General features: G+C 30.8%; 1 protein-coding gene across 1 annotated transcript in view; it reads right to left on the bottom strand.

Annotated features, from left to right (window-relative positions):
• LOC143055213 (uncharacterized) overlaps positions 1 to 19,306 on the bottom strand; it is a 28,248-nt gene extending 8,942 nt beyond the window's left edge. The window contains exons 1-10 of the mRNA XM_076228347.1: positions 19,225 to 19,306; positions 16,730 to 16,895; positions 14,498 to 14,791; positions 13,212 to 13,278; positions 11,527 to 11,579; positions 8,372 to 8,422; positions 7,538 to 7,585; positions 5,836 to 6,114; positions 5,078 to 5,308; positions 161 to 784 (exon numbers count right to left, since the gene is read on the bottom strand). Coding sequence (XP_076084462.1) covers positions 161 to 784; positions 5,078 to 5,308; positions 5,836 to 6,114; positions 7,538 to 7,585; positions 8,372 to 8,422; positions 11,527 to 11,579; positions 13,212 to 13,278; positions 14,498 to 14,791; positions 16,730 to 16,895; positions 19,225 to 19,245 — 1,834 coding nt within the window. The 5' untranslated portion in view covers positions 19,246 to 19,306. The remainder of the gene's footprint in view (positions 1 to 160; positions 785 to 5,077; positions 5,309 to 5,835; positions 6,115 to 7,537; positions 7,586 to 8,371; positions 8,423 to 11,526; positions 11,580 to 13,211; positions 13,279 to 14,497; positions 14,792 to 16,729; positions 16,896 to 19,224) is intronic.
• Between the last annotated feature and the right edge of the window lie 4,400 nt (positions 19,307 to 23,706).

The raw sequence follows: 23,706 nt of genomic DNA, 5'->3' as shown, positions 1-23,706 counted from the left end.
AGCCTAAACACTGTTAAATATAATCCTATCCGAACTCTTTGTAGGCCGGTGTAAACTATGATCTTTCAGGTAGTCATTGACAGCAATGAAGAATTTAGAAGCATAACAGTCTTAAGTAGGTTATTTTTGTTTTGGTCTCGGTTTTTCTTTCAATACTTACGCGCAGAGCCTTCAAAATCTATTCCTTGATCCTCAGCAGTGCTAAACTCTAAGCTATCTGTTACCAACAAAAACACTGCATGTTTCGACAGAAAAACTTGGTGTGTGGCATAAAAATCCTTTTGGCCAGCAAAATCCCACAACCAACAAAACGCCAACATATCATCGTTCTCCTTTTCCTTAAAGTGCAGATACGATTTCAGAATTGTAGAAGTCATTTCGTTTATGTTCTCGTCGTTAACCAGGTCAAATTCATTTTCCTTTGTATCGTTGTTAATTTTGGAGTCAAACATTTCTTCTGATTTGTAATTATTCGGATGCAATTCATTTAATTCAGTCTCTACTGTTGCATAATCGTCTTTTTTATCAGCTGGGATTAATGTTTGTATGTTGACTGTATCAACACTGTCATCACATTTGCTCTTAGAATCGTCATTAAAGATATCTATGACATGACTTCCATCAAAACTTGTGGAAAGTTCTTTTTTTAATACGCGTCTTGATTCATCTTCGTTTGAACTGAAAGGTTCCTGATCATCAACAGTTTCAGTTGATTTGCGTTCTACATTAAGCATCCTCTCTTGAAACACTTGGCGAATCAATCTCCGTACATCATCGTCCGTCTCTGTTTGCATAAAAAATATTTGTAAACATGTGCATCAAAATTCAAACAAACTCCAAATTAAAATAAATTAAAAATGGGAAAAATGTATGAAACTGACAAAATCAAACGATCAACTATATATCATTTAATTAAGCAAATTTAAACCTACGGGCATGGCGTACAGGTGTAAATTATAATGTTTAAAGTAGCTTAACATCCCACGTCCATGATACCTGTTTAAGGGCATATCCAACAGTTTCAGGGGAGGTAATAACAAACGTCCATTGGAATTGCTATGGCCGTCTGGAAAGGGCGCTTTCTTGCGTAATGATTTATTTTTGCATTAGACATTGTTAGAATGCAACACAAATTGTAATTAATTCTTTACCAAACTTTTCTGATTTTTTTGGCATTCAGGAGTTTTGGTTTCACTTGAGAAAGATAGAAAAAAAAGTTGGTTTCGTGAGAAAAATAAAATACGGCGTTAACATTTGTCCTGCATCTAGCATCTAGCTTTGCGTTGAAGTGCTAATATACAGTAACTCTTTTAATGAATACGACCTTAAATGATATAGAATGTAAAACAAAAGATGATAAAGGTATACAATAATATGACAGCAACCAAACGAAACATATAAATCAGAACATAAAGAGTCAACATACAGATTTTTGTTATAGTTAAAAACGTATGAAGAATAAAAGCCCAAAACCGCAACACGAATAAATAATACGGAGTCGGTGATTTTTCAGAAAAGTGTTTGGTTACAAAATTTCACGTGCTCTTTATCAATTTCGATAGAAGAAAGTTATAAAAGGTGTGATATAAATCAGTATAAGACAAAACACTTCATTGTAAAGTAACGGATACATAAATAATGATTCTGGATGACGGACGTCAATTGACATATATATTCAATGAACATTCAGTAAAAAAAAACATCAAATGGAAATATAATATAAAACTAAACCCTGCTTTGTGTATGTAACAATGTTTTAGATTTTAACGAGAGAAATTTATGTATTACTGAAAAATTATTACACAAGGGTTTTCGATATCACAAACTAGTCAAAACATTTACTAAATGTTATCATCGGTATAAGGACATCATTCGTAAATATAGCTCAACATGCAGCCTTCTTATATGTTCAGGTATTTCACATCCAATTTTTTATGGAAATATTCTTTATAAAGCACAAAGGTGTCAGTATTCACCTCAGAAACTAACAAAATCTTTGAATAGACTTATTAAGAAGGGATAAAGTTACGATTCTGTTGTCAGGTCATTAAAGATTGCATATTTTGGCGTTAACATTGATTCACTTATAGGGTCATTGCATCGGAACTAAACACATTTATTCAAAAACCAGTTGTTGGCATGACACGGGTTATATTTTTCTCATATATGTTATGATGGTATGATACTAAACCCCTAACGGGAAGGATTGTGCCTGATGTTCATATGATGAAATCATAATCTTTCAGTCAGTTTAATTGAAGTCTGGAGCTGGCATGTCAGTAAACTGCTAGTAGTCTGATGTTATTTATGTATTATTGTCATTTTGTTTATTTTCTTTGGTTACATCTTCTGACATCAGACTCGGACTTCTCTTGAACTGAATTTTAATGTGCGTATTGTTATACGTTTACTTTTCTACATATGCTATAGGTATAGGGGAGGGTTGAGATCTCACAAACATGTTTAACCCCGCCGCATTGTTGCGCCTGTCCCAAGTCAGTAGCCTCTGGCCTTTGTTAGTCTTGTTTTATTTTAATATTAGTTTCTTGTGTACAATTCGGAAATTAGTATGGCGTTCCTTATCACTGAACTAGTAAAAATTTGTTTAGGGGGCAGCTGAATGACGCCTCAGGGTGCGGGAATTTCTGGCTACATTGAAGACCTGTTGGTGACCTTCTGCTGTTGTTTTTCCTGTGGCCGGGTTTGTGTCTCTTTGACACATTCCCCATTTGCATTCTCAATTTTATTTGTACTACAGACCGATACATAGAAACGGATTTTTAACGTGTTGTTTTAAAAGAGGGACAAAAGATACCAGAGGGACTATTTTGAAAGTTTGTAATTCCACGATTTGCATATTTCACACCCGGGATTCACAATTTCGACGAACACAATAGTAAAACTAACTGAATTGTTATCTCGTCCTAGTAGTGGTTCATTATAAATAAGAAGATGTGATATTAGTGCTATCGAGACAACTATCCAACTAAGTCACAGAGTATATATATATATGTCTGCAACGCCGTCGCACTACCTTTGAAAAATACAGCGGGGAAAAATATCGTTATTTCCCGAAACGTCTTAATTTTTCGCGCATCTTGTGAGGTTTACGGAACGGATTGAGTAAACAATATTATATTACTCGATTTTTTTCTCAAAAACAGTATGGTGACATATATTTTTCAAAACGACATGCCGTTCCATTTTTTTTTTAAAGAATAAAATATCTTCCTTTGGCCAAATCAATACCGTTGGGAACATTAAAAAAAAATAAAAAATGTGCATTTCAAATGTTCATTTATTGCCGTTGTTTGGGTCCACCATAAGGTATTTGGCTTTATTTGAGTAAGAATTAATGCTTTAAATGATAAAGTTCTTTCAAGTGGTTTGCTTCAATTTGAGCCCCATTTTATAAATATATGTTGATTAAAAAAACCTATTTGAAATTTTTTAAATAAAAAATGTTTTTTTCCACCAAAATTGCAGAAATATTTAATTTTTAGCAGTATTTTTTGCAAAAACAAAATCGACGACAACTATTTTGTTTGGCACAATTTGATTCTCTGGCAATTGAAGAATGAAATATCTGAAAGGGAAAAAAATCTCACCGTCAGAAATAAACTGTTGGATATGCCCTTAAAAGTCCATTAGATTTTACATTGCCAAAATTCGGTTAGCAACGTTAACAGACTAAATTGAGATAATTCAGATGTGAAAATAACAACAAATACAATCAAAAATTAAAATCCTAAAGAAGCTTCACATTTTACTGTTGAATTAATGTTATCCATAGCATTAATCATGTTTAGATCTGACAAGTATTTGATCATCAGGAAATAGATATGTATATCAATAAAGGCAACTGTAATATACTGATGTTCGAAATTCATAAATCAATTGAACAAAAAAACAAGTCCGAGTTACAAACTTAAACTAAGGGAATTACATCGAACTACGACGCAACAGAACACAAAACTTAAACGTAACACACACAGAAATCAACCTAACCGAACGTTATTCTCATATCCCTATTAATTGAATAATTTCCACATTTACCAAACTATGGCACACAACATTTTTCGAAAACTTCACCATCGCTGAATGTGAAAATTGTACATTTTACGATTTTAAAAGGCGTTAGGACAAATAACTGACAAGATGATTCCTAATCATACCGACTTTTATTGGGGAATAGTGACTATATATATAGAGAAGTAGCGGGTAGCGAAGTCTATACAAAATTCCTAATTTAAAAACCTTGGTATGCTGATCGTTCACTTAAAAAAATGTTAACCTCGCCAGATTCCATACTTGCCTATCCCAAGTCAAAATTATGTACTTTAGCTGTTGCTGTTTGTTGCTGTTTTCCCCCAATGTTTTGTTGTAAAATCAACCCTCTAGTTTTTTGTTTAAATTGTGTAACATTTTGTCATGTCGGGCTTTACAAAGTTCGCTATACGGTGTTTGTGTTGTGGTCATTGTCGAAAACTTAACGGTGACATATAGAAGCTTAATTTTCTTCATTTGTACTGTGCTGGATAGTTGTTTCTATGATAACTATACGTGTACCATATCTCTTTTGTTTATAGGAAGAGGTGTTAAAGAAGCGAAGTGAATAAAAAGTATACAAGTAATGTTAAAGATCATGATGGAAAACAAGTCGTTACCTTATTAAACATCTAAATGTTTAGACAGGTGATGATCGAATATTTTTATATGAAAAAATCATTTTCGAGTGTAAGATACATATAAATATTTGTACAAGAATTAAATGCAACACGTTGAGAGAGAGAACAACAATCAATTAGTTGTGTACCTAGTCCTGTGAAAAATAGAATGAAGATATTAGTAATGTTGGATATAATTATAGTTTGTATTATATATCTCTGTTTGCATTAAAAGTATAAATTAATTCCTTAAATTCTTCTTACTATGTTGATTTAGCATTGGCTCCCTACAATCAATTTTAACAGTATTCATATGTAACCAATATTGTACTGAACATTAATCATTTGAAAAAAAAAATCAATTATTTAAATAGAATGATTAAAATCTAAAACAAACGAGTGATGTTTACCATGACATGGACTCCATTTTCCATCAACTATGTTGATATTGCATTTCTCGACTTCTATTCCATCTGTACTCTGTATTAAAGGAACCTCTTCTTTATCATGCCACAGTAATCTACGCATTAAGCTGGTTTTCCCAACCCCGTTTTTTCCGATAAAAACAAGTCTTGCAAAATGAAGTTTTCCACGTTCCCCTTTTTTGAATAGTTTATGTATAATCTTTTGTCTTTCGTCATCTAATGTGAATAAAAAATGTACAAAGATGAAGAGCATTGAGGACCAAATTTTCTTAAATGTTATGCCAAATACTGCTAAGTTAATCTATTCCTTCATTATTGTAGTGCTTTCTGTTTTATTCAAGTTTTAATATCTCCTCTAACATGTCTGATAAAGTGTTACAACATAATTAGTTTTCGAAGATATAGTCTTTACACAACTGATATATATATATATTGACAAAATCAAATATTTATATAAAGATATTTAGAAATAAAACTCTATTTTTTTGTATTTTTTTTGGCATTTAGAATCAGTTAACTCTTATACGAATTAGTGTAGCACAATGTATGACTAAATAGTTGTTCATGTCTGTTCTGATAAAGTATTTACAAGCTCTTTTGTCTTAGCCTTTACGACTTGTGTCATATCGAAAATCTTAAAAAAAAGGATACGCAAGTAGATTTTTATCTTACACTGTAATATACATGTTATCTGTGAGATAAATATTTGTAATTCTATAACATGTAAAAACATGTTCTATTACCGTTTATGTGTACAGGATCACTTTCGACGGTACCAATTATATTACTAGCTATGCATTTGTATGATGCAAGCTCGTCTTTCTCGATTATTGCACAGGTCAATGTTCTAATTCCGTTACGACTGAATACGTTTTCAGACTTTATATCCGTAGAAATAAGTTCTCCAGGTTCTTTACACCATGTCACAGACGTAAGTGGCAAATAGGATTTAACATAACATTTCGGTTCAAAAGTTCCTCTCTCACTTTCAACGATTTCTTGTGAAAGTATATCTGGTGGAACTAAAATAAGATGCATAAACTTTGGAAGAGTTATTCATCAACAGCATATATAATTATTTGATGCGATTTTATTCTCCGCATACAGAAAAAGAAAATGCAAGTCTGCATTATTGAGGGCAAATCGTTAATTAGATATTTTCAAATCAAGAAAATGACGTCAGACACTCAAATCCATAAATGTGTTCGTAGATAGTAGATGTTTTTGTGTTCTGTTAAATTGTTCCTTTTAAAATTGTTATACGATTATGACTGATGTACCCATATTTTGACTATTTTATTTATTGTGTCTGTTTATTCAACGCATCAATGTAAATATAACGGAATTTGATGAGACTGTCATTAAAGTGAGAGGGTTAGCACTATAAAACCAGGTTTAATCCACCATTTTCTACATTTAAAAATGCCTGAACCAAGTCAGGAATGTGACAGTTCTTGTCCATTCGTTTTTGATACGTTTTGTTATTTGAATTTGCCATGTGATTATGGACTTTCCGAATTGATTTTTCTCTAAGTTCAGTATTTTTGTGATTTTACTTTTTGCTACTGTTAAAAATGTATTACTCTTGCAGATCATATTGTGAAATGTTTGTCCTTTATTGAAAACTCCTGTGTTTGTGTAAACCAAACAAAAAACAACAACATTGGAACAAATCATACTATTAATTTTATGAATTATATACTATATACATGAAGCAATTGTATATCAACTACGTACAATCCCCATTTCTCAGATTTGTTTCTCAATTTTGATCCTTACGTTGTTTTTTTTTATATTCGATTATACGTCTTCAGTCACATCCAGATGATGATGATGATCCAGTCAATGAGAAAACAAATACATAGATGCGAGGTGCAACTCGTTTGCTTCTTGGTAATTAATAATTCCTTACATAATTGGTTGATAACAATTGAGAGCCTCCCTTAAAGTTTAAACATCTTTGGCTTTTACTTTTTTACATCAGAAAAGCGCCGCGATTACTTCTTAACGTGTGATGTTCATTATTTAGATAGGAATTAGAGTACAGATATTGAACTCTGAAATCATTAGTTTCTGCATTTTTATTATTGACATTGATATGATGATTGTATTTTGCATTAAAATAACAACTGTTATATTCATATTACAATACTATTATTTTATGGATTGTTTTTATCTTTAACCCCAGTTAAGGGTAAGGGTCGTGTTGCAATTAAAGTCTTTAGTTTTCTATGTTGTGTTTTGTTGTCTGTTTTTTTTTTCTTTCTTTTATTGCCATGTCTTTGTCAGTTTATTTTCGTTTTGCACCTGTCATTTATGAGATAAGTGTTCTATTTGAGTGTTTGAAGTTTTATCCAAGAATTAATTCAGCGCCCTACATTCCTAATTGACCCATTTGTCTTCTATTAGTTGGGCGTATTTGTAATCACAATAAAAATTGCTTACCAAAGACGACGAACTTGAACAACACTATGACAGCCAAGACAAAATAAACTGAAAATATGGGAAAAGCATTAATCAATTAGTATACTGTTTTGTCTCTGCTCGGAGTTTCATTTTAAATTATTTTGTTTAAAATGACTTAGAACTATATGACCATAATTTGCAGCAAAATATCAAAAACAGTTAATTAATCTCTAAGGGATTATATAGAAAAAACTCATTAAAATGTATGTTATCTATGGGAATGCACAAACATAATTATAACTTTAAATTACATTCCTTAGGTCTTATACATACTACCTTCGAACTCCTTCAGACTCTGAATCTGTTTTTTTCAAAGTTAATGAGGTTGCCCAAAAATATTAGAATTAATATATTTCACATTTTGGCTAAAACAAACATTACATTCTTAATTATGATTAAATATAATTGATGATTCACTTCTTCCTGATAATAACAATGTTCTGATAAACTATTTGCATTTTTACAATTTTGCTATGATATTATTAAAAATTAAAGTATGTGTAGTTGGACAAATCTGTTCAAATGAAACTGTATTATTGTAAAAAGAAAATGTTTGAAGCCTTTTTATGAAAGCCGCGTTCTCATTGTTGAAGGCTGTCCTGTTATCAATGATTGCTCAAATCCAATTTTAAATGTGGAGATTATTTGTTTCATTGGCAATACTAAGTATCTCCTTATTTCTACTGTCCTGTATTAAAAACCTAAAAAGATGACTTGTGCATGGCATATATATCACAAAGTTTTCAATAGCATTAAAAGTATATAAGAAAATAGTACACAAAAATCAGTTTTGACAGTATAATGTTTACTCACCAGCTATACTAGCAATGATGATATCTGCAACGCGTCGTGAATTTGAGTGACCTAAAATGATAATTAAAAAAACATTTAAAAAGATACAATTCGATCTCCTTAGACTTCAGGTCGTATATGGAATGAGAAGTGTTCCTGTAGCAAGTAAGTAAGAGGTGGTTTTTTGTCGAGCCTTCGACTTTAGTCGAAAAAGCGAGACTAAGCGATCCTACATTCCGTCGTCGTCGGCGTCGTCGTCGTCGGCGGCGTCCACAAATATTCACTCTGTGGTTAAAGTTTTTGAAATTTTAATAACTTTCTTAAACTATACTGAATTTCTACCAAACTTGGACAGAAGCTTGTTTATGATCATAAGAAAGTATCCAGAAGTAAATTTTGTAAAAATAAAATTCCATTTTTTCCGTATTTTACTTATAAATGGACTTTGTTTTTCTGCGAGGAAAAATTACATTCACTCTGTGATTAAAGTTTTTAAAATTTTAATAACTTTCATAAACTATCCTTGATTTGTACCAAACTTGGACAGAAGCTTGTTTATGATCATAAGATAGTATCAAGAAGAATATTTTGTAAAAATAAATTTCCACTTTTCCGTATTTTACTTATAAATGGACTTAGTTTTTCTGCGAGGAAACATTACATTCACTCTGTGGTTAAAGTTTTTAAAATTTTAATAACTTTCATAAACTATCCTTGATTTGTACCAAACTTGGACAGAAGCTTGTTTATAATCATAAGATAGTATCAAGAAGAATATTTTGTAAAAATAAATTTCCACTTTTCCGTATTTTACTTATAAATGGACTTAGTTTTTTTGCCAGAAACAAAACATTCACTCTGTGGTTTAAGTTTTTAAAATTTTTATAATGTTCTTAGACTATCCTGGATTTCTACCAAACTTAGACAGAAGCTTGTTTCTGATCATAAGATATTATTCAGAAGTAAATTTTGTAAAAAAAAAATTCACTTTTTCCGTATTTTACTTATCAATGGACTTAGTTTTTCTTCCAGTTAACATTACATACAGTCTGCAGTTAAAGTTTATACAACATTTATTAGATTCATAAACTATCCTGGATTTTTTACCAAACTTGGAAGCTTCTTTCAATCAAAAGACAGTATCAAGAGGGAAATTTTTATTGATGTTTTTCCTCATTTTGTTGAGTCTGCGATTAACAGCAAAAGTAGGCGAGACACTGGGTTCCGTGGAACCCTTACGAATTTTATATTTTAATTTTTGAAAATTGTAAGTAATTATTACTTCTAGAGAACTATCTCATTTCATAAACCAGTTAAGAAATAAAAAAAAGTACTTGGTTCTTGATCATGTTGATATTAAAAAAAAATTGCAATGCAGAAATATTTTATAATACACTTATATAAAGCATACGGCTTAATTCAAACTTTTGAATATAGGTATCTGTGTTCAAATAGTTAGTAATTTCATCTCATGACATGCCCTTGATGACAATACCTTTTAATTTATGTACTGTGATTATTTTCCAATTCAAATAATGACAAATGCGACTGGGATTTTCCTCTCACCAGTCTAGCAATATTGTCGTCATATCAACATTTCTTCTATATAAGAGACGTCAAAGGAGATCGCTTTAAAACCTAAAGAAAGCCAAATCAAATACGAAGTGAAGTGCAGTATGTAGTGTTTGACAAAAAATATTTAGCTATGTATGTGTTGCATTAAAATAGCCTTTATAATTTAAATTACAAAATGAAATAAGTCAACTTTAAATAAAAAGTAAAATTACAAAAATACCGAATTCCAAGAAAAGTCAAAACGAAACGTCCTCAATCACGTGACAAAACAGTAGCTCAAACACATCACATGAATGGAAAACAACTATCTTACAAGCATTTCCTCATGTCAAAAATTGTGGATTAAACATGGTTTTATAGATAGCTTAACCTTTCACTTGTATGTCAGTCGCATAGTATTCCTTATACTAGTAACAATGTTCAATCAAAACAAACACATAAAATGAGTAAAATTTGTCATTTTAAGGAAAACTTATATGAGTAAGCATGAGGAATAATATACAAACATGTCAATTGTATGTATAGATGTCGAGCTAAGCAACACTTATCTGACAAACAATAGACTAAACAGTAAGGGTTAAAGACAAAAACAAATGAATAGAACACTATTGCATATAATTAAGATGTTAAACGACGTCAGTACTTTAAATCTACATTGCATGACCAACAGGTATCGCTTGTAAAATTGATATTGAATATGTATCTACAGGGAGTTTGTATCTTCCGATGAACTTTCTCAGAAAAAAAGAGACGTTCTTTGACATAACCCTGGTTCCTTAACTTTCTGCCCAAACACTAGTGACGTTAAAAATAAGTTCGAGAAGCAGCTAAAATCTATTGCATACCAAATGAGTTGGGAAATGTATATTCCATATGCAAGTGAAGTTGTTATATTGCTATGGTTTGGGCAATTTAAAATTTATATAAAAATTAAAATCGTCTCGTTTGTGATAGATTATGGTAATAAAATGACCGCTTATTTCAAATTCAATGTCCATGTCTAAAAATCAATTAAGTCAGAATTAAACAGTTCATACATAATCAAATCAATGTCCTTTTATGTAAAAACAAAGTGCCAACTACCTTACCTACCCGTGAAGACGAAATGTACACCAACAGCGATAAAACGATAAAATCGATATTTTGATACTGTAAGATAATTGAAAAAAAAATATCAAACTCGGCATATAAAATGGAAAGTTCTTCCTCACTTCATAAACAAAAGTAGTTGGTAACACCCTAACAAATAATACTACAGGGCAGTATCGGGCTTTGACAACAGATTAAACTCACGTCACACCAGCTTATTGTATTTAAGATTAAGGCCAACCGTTTGCTAACGAGTATTATGTCATGTAAGATATCAACGATTATTTTTTTTATCAAACAGGATTTTATAATGCCTTTTATGATAGACACTTACATTTTGAAAAGTAATTCATTCTAGATAACTTTGCTTTGAAGTCTATTGATGTTGCAGTGGCTTGGTTTGATGCTCAAGAAAAATGCAATAAAACCAACGCATATTTGAGGACCCCTTCCTGAAATATTTTGTTCGTCATGTGTATTTAATAACTTTAATATTATTCCTTATTACTCACTTTTTATGTTACTACCGATGAACTGAGCTGTATCACTATCTGTGTCGTATGATCTGAAGAAGGGACATGCTGATACTTTATACAATTTATTAAATTTATACAATTCAAGGAATACAAAAATCAACAAGTCCATTATTATTTTCATTCGTCTATATGCATCGTTTTCAATAATCATTTCCTTATATTTTGTTTTTTCACAATACTACATGTATAAGTGTTTTCTACATTTCACACGGTGCTGCGAGTTGTCATGTATTGATTAAAAGAGTACGTTTCAGACATTTGATTTAATTTATGACTCAGTGGTGAGATATCGATTAGGATATTTTCTCATATCGAAGTAGGTCAATCTACAGTGAATGGACTAAATCAAAGTTTGGTAAAACTTTTCCTCGTTGATCTTTTACTGAAATTTGGAAAATTAATTAATTGATCTCTTTCATTTTTTCCATTATTTCTGAAATACCTTTTTTTAATGGGTGAATAGATCACAGAAAATACATTTAAGCGTTCTTTGATTTGTGATCAAATGTCAATAAGTACTGTTTAAGAAATATGAGACAGAGATAAATGCAGTAGTATTTACTATCTTCAGTTATAAAGCAAATTATTTCGTACCTTCGCCATTTCGTACCTCTGCCATTTTGTACCCGAATTTGCCATTTCGTACCCAACATTTAACATTTCGTATCCACGATAATATCTATTTCGAACCTTATGGGCCATATGCATTTACCATTTCGTACCTCATGGGTTTAGTACTATTTCGACTCATATTTTTGTAAAGTGTTTTATGATTTTTATATTTTTTTTACGTTTTTAGAAATTTTATAAAGACCAATGATAGTTTTGAAACGCAACACTTTGAAACTTTGATAGTTATAATTACAATCATAATTATTCATGATTGAGTAATTCTATAATAAGGGCATGTGAAGTATACGTCTATGAAACAGTTTTCATCAAGACAAGTAAAACATGAAAATTTCCCATGAGGTACGAAATAGTATACATAAAAACATTCCATGAAGTACGAAATGGTAATCATACACACTTTCAATGTGTAACGAAATAGTATACTTATCAATTTTTCATGAGTAATGAAATGGTATAGATTTATGAGTTTGAACAGCAATATACTACTGTTGCCTTTATGTATACTTATTGATCTTCCATGAGGTACGAAATTGCACATCGATGAAACCACATATAAATCTTCCATAAGGTTCGAAATGATAACATGTAAAATATTCCGTGAGGTATGAAATGGTATACTTATAAATCTTCCCTTCCATGAGGTACGAAATGGTATACATATAAATCTTCCGTGAGGTATGAAATGACATACATATAAATCTTGCATAAGGTACGAAATTGCACATCAATAAAACAAATATAAATCTTCCGTGAGGTACGATATGCCGAACATGAAAGCTTTCCATGAGGTATGAAGTGATTTACATACACATCTTCTATAAGTTACGAGAAAAAAATGGTTAAAGTACGAAATGACTATAATTCTAGTGTAGCTATCAATAACCCTTTTATATGATTTTTCTTTACACGCTTCTATTAAAGTATAAGCCCAATACATCTACACTTCATGTAGTTTAAATGTTAGAGTGCAAAATAAATCGAATAATATTTTGAAGAGGACTATACTCCACAGTTAGGATCTGACTTACATGAGTGGAAGAATTTCCTTACATGTTGCATTTACCACCATCTCCTTATCAGTGATGCATTGATAATCTACAGATGAGAAAATATTAAAAACGAAATACTAATCCTTTTTTATTGTACTTTATATTGGTTGATTCTAATATAATGAATTTAGTAAACGAACACCATAATCAGAATCTGACCACTTAAGCTTTAGCAGCTCGTTGATGTTTGTATTCAGTTTTTGGTTTATATATTTGTGCATGTGGCACCACTACACAACGACGTAACGGTTAAATGTTACGTAAGCGATTAATACACTAACTTGTTTATTTCTTGATGTCAAATGCCTCATAGGTCATTCCTGTATTCACTGTTAGACCCCGAGTATCATCAGCTATGTATGTCGGTTATGACATGACATAAAAGTATATACAATTGACCATTTTCAATTTTATAGAAACAAAGTTGTGAATCCTCACAGAAAGTTGACATAAGAAGTATCTTGCTTTTTTTCTTGCTTTTATTTTGTTTTGTTTTTGTTTTTTGTTGGGGGGGATGGAAGGGGGGGTCCTTTGTGGTTGTTTTTGGTTTTGAACGTTCCTGATGAAGATTAATCCAGGAAAGAGCGAGCTTCGAACGTATGAAAGTGATAATGCGTGGTTTTTCTTTTTTTCATCGAATGTCAACAAAATTTCTGAAATATAAATAAGACGATCAACAATCAAATTATTAATCAATGTCTCAATATGTTTCAGTTATAATGTATTTGTAAAGAGCACATCTCAATGAAAAAAAAGCATGAGTAGAAGTCATTCATTTGATAAAAATAGATTCTTACATTGATAACAGTTCAAAATCGGATTTATCTAATCGATAAAGTTGAATTATCAGTTTTGAAGTTCGAGCCTCGATGAGGACTTTAACATTGATTATGTAGCTATCGAAATTGGATAAATCCGATAATTCATGAGTAATTATGTAAGAATATAAAATTGAGAATGGATATGGGGAATGTGTCAAAGAGACAACAACCCGACCATAGAACAGACAGGTTTTTCTAATGATTGAAAAAAACAATTTTCACTTTTTACGAAAATCCCCTTCGAGTGTCTTCCACATCCCACAAAGTGAGCATATTTTGATTCAATAGCCTGGTAAAGGTAATGTTCCCTAAATTCAGCCAATTATCGTCTGAAATCACAGGCAACCAATAGTTGATTTTTTTTTATACAATGAGTTCTGATAGGTTGAAATTGCAAAAGAATTAAAGAAATGTATATATCGAGCATGTGTAAAAATAACTCACCTGGTGATAGTTTTGAACATGTAACTACAAAACATGAACAGTCTTCTTCAGATGGTTTACAGAAACAACTGTTCTTTGGTTTTGTAACAAACGTATACCCCTTTGTATAGTCACATCGACATGTAACATCTCTGCTAGAATAAGCATTGCTGAATACTAACTGTCCCTCATCAGCACACTTTGATTTGCTGTAGATACATTCACTGTTTCCGTCGGTTGTGAACACGATAGGTTGATATCTTCCTGCATCACACACTGCTAGGTTAAACAAGGGTTGGAACACTAGCTTACTTCCTTTGAGTGGATAATGAACATGATATAACACATTATACGTACAGTCTACATAATGTAGTTTCTTCTCATAAGACTGGCACACCAGATGCCATATGGGGAGTAGGATTTGCTTGCCATTATATAGCACCTGAGAAGACTTAGGATTTTTGATGGGGGTCAAATTGCTCAGACTTTTTTTTCTATGTTATTAAATGGATACTGTTGCTTATCTTTTGGTTGTAATGCATTGGTTTCGCCTCATGCGTTTGGGCGTTGATTTGGATTCTTTCATCTCTTTTTTTAACTTAAATATCATGATTTTTATTCTTGTTCTAGCATTGTATTTTATTTATCTATCTAGAAAACAAATCAAACCAAGTCTTCGTTAATGCACAAACTAATGTTTTAATAAGAAAAAAAGAAAAAAGTATAATACACTGTAAATTTTAAATCCAATTAATAAGTTCAAAGCGTCCAATTGTATATTAGTCTTAGGAAATCCGAATAGAAGACATGATTAGTCTATAACATGGTGAAATCAATTTCTTTTTACGTAGAAAGAGTATAACGGAGTTGCTATTTTGAACCTAACTCGATTTCATATATTTTAACATTTTAAGAATAGTTTAAACTTAGTTTATACTTTATTATTATATATGTATGTGACAATCGTTTATATGTATTATGTTAAACGAGACGAGAAAAACTTATATATATATATATATATATATATATATATATATATATATATATATATATATATATATATATATATATATATAAAGGCAACAATAGTATACGCTGTTCGAGGAATCGATAGAGAAAAAACAAATCCGGGTTACAAACTAAAGTTGTCATACCACCAATTAAAAGTCCCTATCTGTTCAACCATATTTTGCCATTTTCATAGCTTTCTAAAAATTTTACCTTAAGTTTAACTTCATAGAAACCAGGTATATCCTGAATCATACATGTATCAGCTTTTTACATGCCAATTTTCAACAGATGTTTAAAGTCATATAAAAAAGAAAAGGTCTTCCGAATAGAGGTACCACTAAAAATAACCCCTGGTTTTCTGGAAATCTTAAATTAGTATACCATGGAATGCATTAATCCTCAATTTTTAATGCAAACTCATAAACAAGTAAATTTTAGCTCAAAATGGTCTAAATATATTTCTATTTCACCAAAAGTTTCATTTCTGCCAATTTGATGGTTAATTTAAGAAAACAATGACATCAAATGCACTATTTTTTGTCCGAGTAGGCCAACTTTCACATACGTTATAAATTTGAAGGAGTAATTGGTGGTGTGACACCTAAAACAGAGGGAAATATATATATGTGTGTGTAGTTATTGTGTCATAGTATAATCGCTATTTTTAACATAGTTACCATTGACACTGCATAACATTCACTAAACTGTATCATATTTAGAAATGACGTATTATATACGTATCTCACATTAATGAAATATTTATCTGTCGGAATTGCCGGTCATCAAAGATCTTGGTTTTAGTCATTTAGTAAAATATCAATTTTCTTGTCAGTCCGAGAGTCACTGGTTAGTCTTTTTTAGTTGAAACGCGCTTCGGATCTACACAATTATAACCTAGGTATATTTGATGAAATTATCTTCTCTATAGTTATCAAAGGTACCAGGCTTATAATGCAGTAGTACGCAAGGCGCGCGTTTCCTCTACACAAGATTCATTACTGAAGCTTGGATCAAATTGGTTAGAAAGCCACACAAGTACAAAATTGAAGAGCATTGATGACCCAAAATTCAAAAAAAAAAAGGTGCAAAATATGGCTAAAAGAAATTTATGATATTCCATTATAGAAATGTTGATGCATTGCCAAACAATTGAAAATAAATTGATAAATATTTAATTTTAGAAGATAACTGACCCATAATCACTTCATCATCATATGGTCACATTTTAGAAATCAGTTTTACCTATGCTACTTTGATCTGAACCTGAACAAGTTTCCATATAAGTCTTTTTCAGTAAGTTGAGCAAACATGTATATTTGTCCACCGAATAACACGAAACGTTTGCTTTTAATCTCCATTCTGCTTTCGCTGGACATTTTAAGTCGTATCCAGTCGCCATTCCAATAATCTAAAAGAGATAATTATTAACGGTGTTCTTCATTGCAAACCTTGTGAGCAAAATTTTTTTTCTGTGATATGTCATTGTTCAAGAAGTCTTCTTTGACATGCGTTTTAGTCAGACTCTTTTACTAGACAACTATGTTAACATATATACTCTTATACAAAAGAAATGATCTTCATTCACGATGTGAAATGCTACAAATTATTTAGACAAGCAATGTAAAATATATAGACTGTTTCGACTATTTTTGTGTGATTTACTCTTTGGACATTGCGTCTGCCTTTATTTCAGAACTAAGTAATTTTCTAGTTTTGGTAATTGAATATTTAGTTTAGACTTGCGCAGTGGTATATAAAGCCTACTGGTGACACTGGAGATGTACTGAACTGGTAGTTTTATATCAAAGTTTGTATTTAGTTATGATAAGACTCTACATTTAAAATATGTTCTATTCGTAAAATCCATTCATTTATGGTAGATAATAAACTCTGTAAGAATGACCATTATTGTGTATTGGCTGTACTGTTACGGTAATGTCGTGGTCTACATGGACGCGGATGTATTTGAACAAAGCTATTCAATATAAAAAAAATCGACTTTTACTGATATGTATGCATGTTATGTACTCATTATTCTTGTTGCATTTAATTTGACTAACGATGATAATAATTATTTCAGACTTGTAAAACAATATATCTAATCATGTATACTAGTGTGAACATTATACAGTAAAGTAGAAAATGTAACTTGATACATGCATACTGTAAACCAACTTATTTTCTTGGATACTTTATTTCGCGTTATACCAATTCTAGTCCATTTCGCTGCCTTTGAAATTCGCTATTATCGTATTTATTTCATGTAAATTAATGTAGCACAGTACAAAGATTTTTTCACTCCCAATCAGACAACTTTAAACTGATGTAATTCATTTCATCCTTCTTTGTATTTTATAAATGAGGTACCAAAAGAAAGAAGAAAGATCAATCTTTTAAATTGTGATAATTTCATTATGACATAATTATTACATAATTAATTGTTATGTAATTAGTTGCTATATTGTGATGTATACACTTGAATAAATTTAGCGTCTTAACTATTCATAGCATCCCAAAATATTTTATAGATTCCTGTACAACACAGCTTGACCTCCAAAACTGTGTCTCAGATTTCCAAAAACATCAATAGAACAAATTTTATACCCAATTGAATTTAGTGATTTCTTATGAATTGATGTTGCGAACTTCATTGAAGATTTATGAGTGAATGAAATACAATAGGAAAAATCTGAGACACAGTTTTGGAGGTCAAACTGTGTTGTGCAGGAATCTGTAAAATATTTTAAATATTTTGGGATGCTATGAATAACAGAGATGCTAAATTCATTCAAGTATGGACTTCACAATATAGCATATAATTACATAACAATTAATTATGTAATAATTATGTCATAATGAAATTATCACAATTTGAAAGATTAATCCTTCTTCTTTCTTAGGTACCTCATTTATAAAAGGAGTAGGTCCGGTAAGACCCCTTTTTGGCCCCAAAATATAACAGTTTTACAAAATTGTTAAAATGTAAACTTTTAGTTATTTATTGGACAGTTGAATGCTTCTGCTTTTGACAATACAATGCACATATATCGGATTGTAGCACCATTAAGTCATGCTAAATTACTGAAATCTTCAAAATTCTATCATTTTAGTTAAATTTTAGACGGTTTCCTTGTAAAACGAAAGTGGCCGCATTCGTGTTCATCCTTAATATTGAAATGTAAGTTGTAATTTATGATAATACATAACATATATAAAGGTTGTGGATGAACACGGATGCGGCCACTTTCATTTTTGACAAAAACCATCTGAAAAGTGACGTTTTTTGGCATATTTGAGAGATTTTTCATAGTTGAGCTCAAATCGGATCGTTTTTAATGACTAAATCAGTTAAAATATTTCACTTATACCAATTAAATCAAGTGAAATAGACACTTAAGTCTTTAAAAAGTGGTCAAAATCTTTCGTCAGATGAAACTGAAATTTGAGGCCAAAATGAGTCCTTACCGGACATACTCCTTTAAAGAAGGATGAGTGAAATTACATCAGTTTAAAGATGTCTGATTAGGGATGAAAATCTTTGTATTGTGCTACCTTAATACAGATTTACTTATTCGCGACGATTTATATTCAAGTTTTTTTCTACACGCGAAATTCGCGATAATAAATCGCTCGCGAAAATAAGTTGGTTTACAATGTATGTTGACTATGCATTTAGAGAAAGGGAGTAACACAGTTTACCTGTTGAAAAGTCTTATCACATAATTGTTTATATTTACCAGTATTAGGAGAAAAATCATTTTGCCTCATTACTTATCAATAAAGTACTTTACTATTTTTCTGAGAGATGTGAACATCTAACTACAAAATAAATTTACATTAATTGTTATAAAGTCTCACACTATCCGCTCAAGTAGACAGTTCATATTTTACATCAGAATGCGGTTATATATGATACCTAAATAAAGGCAACAGTAGTATACCCCTGTTTGAAGGTCATAAATCGATGGAGAGAAAACAAATCCGGGTTACAAATTTAAACTGAGGTAACACATCAACTAAAAGAGGAAATCAACGAAACAACAGAAACACTGAAGAAGGCAACATGTACAAAAAAATGTAGTTGATAACATTTGCTGTCTATGGCAAAGCCAGTTGTTTGTATCAAAAAACATTTGTTAACTCAAATGTTTTAAGTTTCGAATTTTCCATGATCTAATGATCAGTTTGAAATCTTGTGTTACATTTAAAACGTATCAGTTAAATTCCTAAAAGAAAATCTGTAAAGAAATTTCTCCCAAAAAATCCAACCCTTAATTTATTAACCACATTTCAAAAATGTGACAAATGTTTACACGTTTTAAAAATTCCGTTTTACAAAGACACAAAAACACGACTACTGGTATTTACCTTTTCAATTCACATTATTAGTGTTAACGTATTAAACCGCATCAAGGACTATAACTGAAATCTTTATTTATGAATTTATTTAAAAATAATAACCAATCAAATGTTGAACTATTATATGTAGAGCAAATCAATTAACCTGTCCATCTCTTTCAAACATGAAGTAAAAACTATTAGATATCCTTACCATATGATTTATTAAAGATATGTCTGTTGAATATCTTCGGAAACAGAACGTGTGCTTAAACATAAACATCTGTTTATTTACAATGAGTACAACACGAGTTTCCATGTCAAGGTAATGAGAATATTTAAATGTCCTTTATACAATAAGTTCATGTATCTTTATTGTTTGGATCTAACCAAAAATACATTTAACCCAATTCTACCTGTAATTTAAAAACTTGTTTTTATTCACACCTTGAAAAATCTATTTCACAAATTTCTTTCAGATTATTTTAGTTTATAAGTTGAGGTTAACATCATATGAGGTAATCTGAGCTCTTTTGTACTGGATTTTCCGCACAACATTCTTTGTACATAATAAACAATAAAATGTACTTTTTTTCTAAATATGTTAATCAAACAGTCCAAGAATCATAACAATTAATGTTCTATTAACTTTCATCGTTTTAGTCAAATTATGTCTTAATAACACTCTTACTTCTTTTTTAAGTATATCAAATGCTTTGCAAAAACGAAAGTGCAATACAATTTTAAGACACGTTATTGGCATGAATTTAAATACTTACTATCAGATATAGTGCAAGCAACACAATTTCGCATGATTCCGTAATGCTCTGTCGGTTCAATTCATGATTTTTTTATAACAACTACAGCGCTCAATTTATTCGAATTGTAACTTCCGTTTATGTCAAATACATGCATAAGTTATTTCCTTTCATATGTTTATTGTGATTGTATTGTTACAGATGAGTTAACATTCAACTGTAGTTAGTAACTCTACCTATGTATTATTTAAATAGTTAAAGTATTTAATTTAGTGAAAATTGTCTTACAAAATGATACGTTTATCTATTTTCATAATTGACTTAATATTATTTGAAGTGTCATTGTGTAACGAAGGGGGTCGGTAACGACACCTCCCGGGACGTTTAGTGGCCAGTACTTCGCCCCTATTCGACCATCGGGATACCTGATATCATATTATGGCTGAACAACAGACAAAGAATCAAATGAAAACTATATGTATTCACAAATGTACAGTAATTGCATGTTTTATACAAAGTCGGAAATAAACATGTGTCAGAAAACTTTCTAAACTGAAGTTTAAAAATAGAGTAATTTCGAATGTAAAATTATAATAAAGTGTTCCCCGAGTTAGTCTTAAAAGCACAGTTAATTTGCTTCGCGTTGTGTATTTAAAGTAGAAATTGCACAAAAAGGGGTGACTAACTCTGGCGAACTGTACCGAAGTGGTGGCTTACTCTAGACTCGAGTGGACTGATACAGTCCGGCGAGTATTAGGAGGCTTGTACAAGGCCGACTCCGAATGAAAATCATAAACTTGTCATTAAACAAAATAACTTTAACATAAAAGGCACTCAAGAAAAGTTGAAACAAATGAATATTCTTAAAACATTACAGAAACATCAAAAGAAAACTACTACAACAGTAAAATTAACAATCCTTACTTTAATCTTACCATGTTTAAATCAAATTTAATTTAGAATAAACATTTAAATACTTAATATTTAATCTGTCAAAATCAAGGGGAATTAACCTAGGCACACCAAGGCACATCTATTACACTTGCACTAATAGTTATTTGATACATTGAAATGCAGGGTTTTTTTGCAGATTTAAAATGCAACTTTCTATTTTCCATAGTATTTCTAACTATTTGTTGTGGGTGAGCCTGGTGTTTGTGATTGTCATAGCATGTTGTACTGTCCAGTTTCATTTTGTTATTACTGTCACACCTAAATATATTGATCATAAATTTCATATTTTTTGTATATGTTGCTGGCTTGATCGTGTATATATGTGCCTTTGATGTTAAAAAGAAATTTAAACATCGACCAAAAGCGAAATCTAACTGTCACCACACTGTAAAGGTTAGATGATCCCTATCACTGGTTTGAGTGTGATGGTTTACAAAATTATTCAAATTAACTTTGTAAAATTGAACATCACTTAATCCGGCTCGGACTTTATTTTTGTGTACAGGTTTGCTTCAATTTAATCAGTAGTTGAAAACTACGTTATTGTATTTATGCCTTGCCCGATGTACAAATTTAGAAAATCGTTAGAACTACAAACGCATGAATAGAAACCTTACACCAATTGCTACAATTGCTTTGTTCTTATATCTTTCCATTTATTAATCTGGGAATTGTACCTCATTGAACTAAGTTGTTGTGTACCAAATTTGTCACATATTATTAAAGATGGGTTAAGTGTATTTGTCACAAAATCTTAACAAACATTCTCCTTATGTAAAGAACGTCAAAAAATACCTTTTCAAAAGGCCATACCATGAAAGATTGTGTGAACAACATTATTGTGTGCGCATATTGTAGTCTGGTGAAATTCGCTGACTGTGTTTCAAATTAAAAAACCTTGTATCTTTGATAATTTTACACAACACTTGGTCATGTCACTGCTGGTAATACTTTATCACTGAGGCTTTCTCTCGTACAGCAATTTTTAAACACTTGTATTTTGACAAGAATATCAAATATATGTTTTTTTTATGTATATCAACTGTTTATAAAGAGGTGAATTTTTCGAAACCTTTAATTTTTTTCACCCATAGTCTTACTCGTCTGGCATTACGTTTTTAAATTTTGGATTGGAATGATTTTTAACTTCGTATTTGCTTTGACCTAATAACTACTTTGATGTTAGCGTTACAAGTGAGTTTTTTAAGACATATGTTGCGTCTATCGTACCAAATTACAAGTTTGCTTTATTCTAAGAGTTTTTACAAACATTATTATATATACTCGTTTGAAAGATTATATTCGCCTTTCGTTTTTTGCTTTTCCCTCGTTTCTTCTTTTTCGACTTTAAATATCTCTTTGGTATTTTTGCTTCTCTCCTTCAAACATGACATTAGTATACTTATCGGTTTTATTTCACGTTGAGTCTTAAAACAAATGTGTTTTGTAACATTATGTGAATAGAAACTATTCTAGTATCATGCATGTGATACTAAAGTTATCATTTTCCATATAAAAAAATTCGATATTTTTCAAATTGCTAGAGTAAAACGAATTCATCGGTCAATAGTTTCCAACCATGCCCTCCATGAAACTGTTTGACCGAAAGTGTTTTAAACAGCAGCTTGCAGTATTTTTAGAATACCGCGGAAGTTATTACTTAGCGTTTGATCTATTGTGTCTACGGTTGATTAAAGGACGTAATTTTAACACATATGAAGTAAAAGAAAAAACAATATGGTTGATTTGTTGCTTTTTATTTAATCAGTTTATTTAGCCCGACAATAGGTGTTTGTTAATTCTTTCGATATAATAAAACACTTACAGACTCGATATTTATTTTTAAAGACGCAAGTATAATAGTGAGACAAATATCGAAATAAAAGGAACCAAACTTAGACGCTTTTGTTGCATCAGCAATATAGAAACCCCCTGTTTGTGTAACGGCTACCAACTACGTAAAGGTCATAGACTGTCTGGCAGGTTATTATTATTTTTTTCTTCTTTTGTTAGACAATTTTTAGGGTACACCATAGGGGTTTGGTTATCTAAATACATTACAAGTTGAATAAATAAACACACAATGCCATATTTCATCTTGTGATTTATTTACACTGAAACAAAATTCAAATTCATATTTTAAAATTGAAATGAAATTTGAAAAGCTAC

Source organism: Mytilus galloprovincialis, chromosome 12, assembly GCF_965363235.1.
Source record: "Mytilus galloprovincialis chromosome 12, xbMytGall1.hap1.1, whole genome shotgun sequence".
Taxonomy (NCBI): domain Eukaryota; kingdom Metazoa; phylum Mollusca; class Bivalvia; order Mytilida; family Mytilidae; genus Mytilus; species Mytilus galloprovincialis.
The sequence above is the reverse complement of the archived record's forward strand: the minus strand, read 5'-3'. Positions and strand labels throughout refer to the sequence as shown.